The sequence below is a fragment of the Penaeus vannamei genome, chromosome 33 (assembly GCF_042767895.1).
Source record: "Penaeus vannamei isolate JL-2024 chromosome 33, ASM4276789v1, whole genome shotgun sequence".
Taxonomy (NCBI): Eukaryota; Metazoa; Arthropoda; class Malacostraca; order Decapoda; family Penaeidae; genus Penaeus; species Penaeus vannamei.
This window is the reverse complement of record NC_091581.1, coordinates 30,895,224-30,900,223: the sequence shown is the minus strand read 5'-3', so window position 1 is coordinate 30,900,223 and position 5,000 is coordinate 30,895,224. Positions and strand designations below refer to the sequence as shown.

The 5,000-nt window shown below is 36.3% G+C and overlaps 1 protein-coding gene across 4 annotated transcripts in view; it reads right to left on the bottom strand.

The window, feature by feature from the left end:
- The window catches only part of LOC113816128 (hypoxanthine-guanine phosphoribosyltransferase), a 15,955-nt gene that overhangs the window by 7,791 nt on the left and 3,164 nt on the right, over nucleotides 1-5,000 (bottom strand). The window contains exon 1 of one of the 4 annotated variants that reach the window (XM_027368260.2): nucleotides 2,876-3,020. The exons of 2 other annotated variants lie outside the window; for them this stretch is intronic. In XM_027368260.2, the coding sequence (XP_027224061.1) occupies nucleotides 2,876-2,893 (18 nt within the window). In that variant the 5' untranslated portion in view covers nucleotides 2,894-3,020. Of the gene's footprint in view, nucleotides 1-1,971; nucleotides 1,995-2,875; nucleotides 3,021-5,000 lie in introns of those variants that run through there. One more of the 4 variants, XM_027368398.2, reaches the window with a different exon arrangement.

The following is a 5,000-nucleotide window of genomic DNA, read 5'->3' as shown; positions in this document are numbered from 1 at the left end:
TTCTAACATTTAATATGCTCAGTGCTATTTTAAGATACTATAGACCTTTGCCAATATTATTCTTTTTCAGTATAACTGACTTGCAATAGTTGTGGAATTCTTGAGCTTTGTGTAAAATAATGAGAAAAAATACATACTGAAAAAAAGCAATATGCATTCCAGAATTATATTAACTGACACTATACCAAAATTCATAAAATAGTTGCAAGCATACAATTCAAAAGAGTAATTTTATATTGGAGAACATCTACATATTATTCTCGACCTTTGAACCAATCTGCATGACCTCCACGCTTGTTGGCACTACAGCAAAGGCTAACATACCACCCAATTATAGTTTTGACGTAATTGTCTTTGCATGGTGATTTATCTCCTGATGAAGAAGCAGCCCAGCCTCCATCCTGGGAAAATATACCTGGCAGAGATCTGTTGGTCTTTGCTAGAGCACAGAACACAGAGGCCACCAACATAATGCTGATCCTCATCATAGAACAGAACTAGTTTAAAACAGAAAGGAACAGGAGAGAGCTAAAATAATTGTGAAAAAGGTCTTACTTGGGAAGTTAATGTGAGCATCTGTTAAATTATTTACTGTTAAAATATCATAAAAAAGATAAAAAATAAAAATAAAAATTCAACCATAGATTTGAACATAACACATTTAATTTCAAATAAAAAGAGATAGAACAGAGCTAAAATAATTGTGAAAACAGTCTAACTTAGGAAATCACTGAGCTAAATTATTTACCCCTAAAAATGATCGCAGAAAAATACTTTAATGAAGAAATCAACCATAGATTAGAATATTAGTATATGTGATAAACTTAATCATAATCATCTATACTATCATCATTAATACTGCTTTTACAAATTTGTTATATAGATTATAGCATATCAGTCTCATTACTACCACTGCAAATAGTAACAACAGAATACTCATTTCAAGAAAAACCGTATCTGCAACAGAAAATATGATGACAATAACAACAATAATAATAAATAATAATAATCATAATGATAATAATAATAACAATAATAATTACAGTAATAATACTAAAATAGTAATAATGAGGATAAAAACAATTACAAAATAATAATATTAATGATAATAACAATAATAACAGTAATAATAATAGTGATGATAATGATGATGATAATTACAATAATAACAACAACAATAATAACTAATAATAATAATAATAATAATAATAATAATAATAATAATAATAATAATAATAATAAAAATAATGAGGTGTTAGATGAAGAAGAGAATCTCCAGGACTACAGAAGAGGAGGCAGAAGGAGAAAATCGGGGACTGGAAGGAGAAATCCCAGCACGGAGCAAATGGAGCTGGAGAATATTTGTGGAGATGGCTTAGGAATGTTTTTTAGAAGGAGACAGAAGGTTTGACTCTAGCTGCTCAAGAACAATCTTTAAGAACAAACTCGATCAAGCATAGTATAGATAAGACTTCAGAGACACTACAGTGTAGATTGTGTAGAGACTATTGAAACTGTATGACATATTATCAGTGGATGCAAAAATCTTGTCCAGAGAGAGTACAGGAAACGCCATGACAAGGTGGCCCTGCGAGTACACTGGGAGATGTGCAGAAAATATGGGGTAAAATGTACCCACAAGTCGTATGACCATCAGCCATTGACAGTCGCACAGAATGGAGACGTCCGAATTAACTGGGACATGACTGTTTACGCTGATAAGCTGAATCACCTTCGACTGGATATTAGTATGGAAAGATACACAGAGGTGGACACTAATTGACATAGCTGTACCAGCCGGCCAGAACCTCATCAATACTGAGGAAGAAAAAGTGAATAGACACCAAGACCTAACATTCGAAATTAGGAGAATCCACAGAGCATCAAAAGTGTCAGTGACACCAATAGTGATTTGTGCACTTGGAACGATTTCAAAGAGCACAAAGACCTGGCTTGGGAAATTAGATATACCTGACATTATTAGAAGTGCAGTTGTCGGCCATCCTTGGAACAGCTCACATACTGCGGAAAGTGCTGTGTCTCTAAGTTGAGGGAAGTAAGCTGAGACATCACACAATAACAATAACAATAATAATAACAATAATAATAATAATAAAGTAAAATATGATGATGATGAGGATGATGATGATTAGAAAATTAAAATAATAAAAAACAATACTGACACTGATACTACAACAACAATAAAGATAACAATAAATAATAATAATAGCATAAATATAAATATCAATAATAATAATAATAATAAAAATAATAATAATAATAATAAAGAACATGAAATAGAAATCAAAATGATAACAATATTAATAATAACAATAATAATAATAATAATAATAATAATAATAATAATAATAATAATAATAACAATAATAATAATAATATACAAAGTGGCCATAAAATAATGTTGATTTGAACAATACTGATAATGACAATTATCAAAAAATTACAACCAAAAATATGGTAGTAGTAACAATAATAACAAAGATATGATAAAACAATATAGTAATAATGGTACCCATTAAAACACACAAACACACAAAGAAAAACAAGGATATAAAAACACAAAGACATAAATACAAACACACACAAAAACACAAACACATACAAAGAAAAACAAACAAACATATAAAAACACAAACACACACACACAAACGCATAAATACAAACATACACAAATAAAAACAAACATATAACAAACACATACAACACACACACACACACACACACACACACACACACACACACACACACACACACACACACACACAACCCCCACCCCACCCACCCACCCACACCCCCACACCCTACACACACACCCACACACACCCTCCCTCCCTCCCTCCCTCGACCCTCCAACCTGCACAGACGAGTCCATTGCGTGTGTGTCTTTGCTGCCGCGCCGACCAGGACTAGACTGCGGGAAGGCGAGCAGTCGAGCACCCTGTCTCTGCTGTCTGGATGTCTAGAGTAGTCAGCCATCCCCTCCCCCCCACCTTCCTACCCCCATGGAGTAGAGTCGCAGACATCCGCCTTGCCTCACCCTCCTCCTACTCCTCCTTCTATTCGTACTCCTGTCTTCTGCTTTCTCCTCCTTTTTTTCTTTGTTTTCTTGATCTCCCTCCTCCTCCTCCTCCTGGTTCTTCTTTTCCTGCTCTTCTTCTTCTCCTCCTCCTCCTTCTTTTCCTTTTACTCTTGCTCTTCTTCTCCTCTCCCCCTTCCCCTTCTCCTCCTCCCTGTCCGCTCTGTCAGTCCACGTTGTGCTCACTTCAGCGTAGTTTTCAAGCTTACCTAAAGGCTTGGAGGTTTAGATTTCGCTCGATCGACTTGCGTCTCTCTCCTGTCTCTGCCTCTGTCTTTCTTTCTTTCTTTCTGTCTCTGTTTCTCTTTCCCTCTCGCTCTGTCTTTCTTTCTGTCTGTTTCTCTTTCTCTCTCGCGCTCTGTTTCTCTTTCCCTCTCGCTCTCTGTCTTTCTTTCTTTCTGTCTGTTTCTCTTTCTCTCGCTTTCTTTCTTTCTTATTTTCTTTCTCAGTTTCTCTGTCTCTCTCTGTTTTTCTTTGATTAGTTGTGGGTATGGGTGCGTGTGCGTGTGTATTTGTGTGCATGTGTGTGTGTGTGTGTGTGTGTGTGTGTGTGTGTGTGTGTGTGTGTGTGTGTGTGTGTGTGTGTGTGTGTGTGTGTGTGTGTGTGTGTGTGTGTGTGTGTGTGTGTGTGCATGTGTGTGTGTGTGTTCGCGCGTTTGTGCGTGCATGCATGCGTGCGTGAGTGTGCGTGCATTCCCTCATTCTCATCCAAACATCACGAAAAACATTAAATCTAACGCGTTATAGTTATTTTCAGTCGGTATATTTCTCACAAATATAATAAAATTAGCCATCTAGGATATTCTATACCTGTCTTGTGTTCCATGTTACTTCCTTATCCTCACTTTAACCCTATCTTTCTATTTGTCACGGTGACATCAGCTTGAAATATATCCATAAACAACCTCATGGTATTCACACAGGCCCGTATGTGTGTGTTGGGGGGGGGGGGGGGGCTGGTGGCCAGGGTGCGCGCGCGTATTAAAGTGTTATATTCAGACGCTAATTTTCTCCAAGCTTACATACCATCAACGGGTAACAAAACGTGCTCTTGAATGTGCCAGAGGATTCGAATCTGGAAGCTTCTGCGCGGGTTTGTGCTTAAAGAAGCAAAGAGTTCGCCAGTTTAATTCAGAACTTCTTGCCTGAAGGAAATTTCCAGCACAAAGTTAATAATATTCGGTGTAATTGCATAGTATTTTTGATTTTTTTTCCAGGGGGGGGGGGTCAAAGGTACACCGGAGAGGTTAGTGACGAGTAGTGACCTATCACCGCATGGCAATGGTCCTTTTTCTACAACTAAAAAGGCGGTGATGGTAATTATAGACACCAATGCTACTCGCTAAATAACTATTAAATTCATGAAACATAACTATTAGATTTATAAAAAATGTTCAAGCCTGACGTAGGCCTATATGTGACATACCAACGCATAGAAGATAATTTATTTTTGCGCAATCTTAATCCTAATGCAGATAAAAAACAGAAAAGGAAAAATGCAAATAATTATCAGCATGGTTATCTAAAACAAAGGAGGAAAAGATGAAATTAGGATTAATGATAAGAATCAGAAAAATGGCAACAAACCCTTCGTTTATTCTTGCTGTAAAAAATTGTGACATTGACAATTAAATTAAAATCATGACTATATTTTGAAGAGGGAGATAGAGAAATGCGCAAACAGAGATCGATAGGTCAGCTTTTCGCAACCCTAAGGTCGCCAATTTTTTTCCCTGGGGTCGCCAAGACCTCAGAATATCAGACGTGGTCGATGTTTTCACCATATTTACATATTGATTGAGAACTAATGGCTAAATTTTGCTTAATTATCAAACAGTAATTTAAAATGCAGTCGAAAAAAAGACTGAATTCTGATGAAACTCGCCCTAAAGAAATTATAATC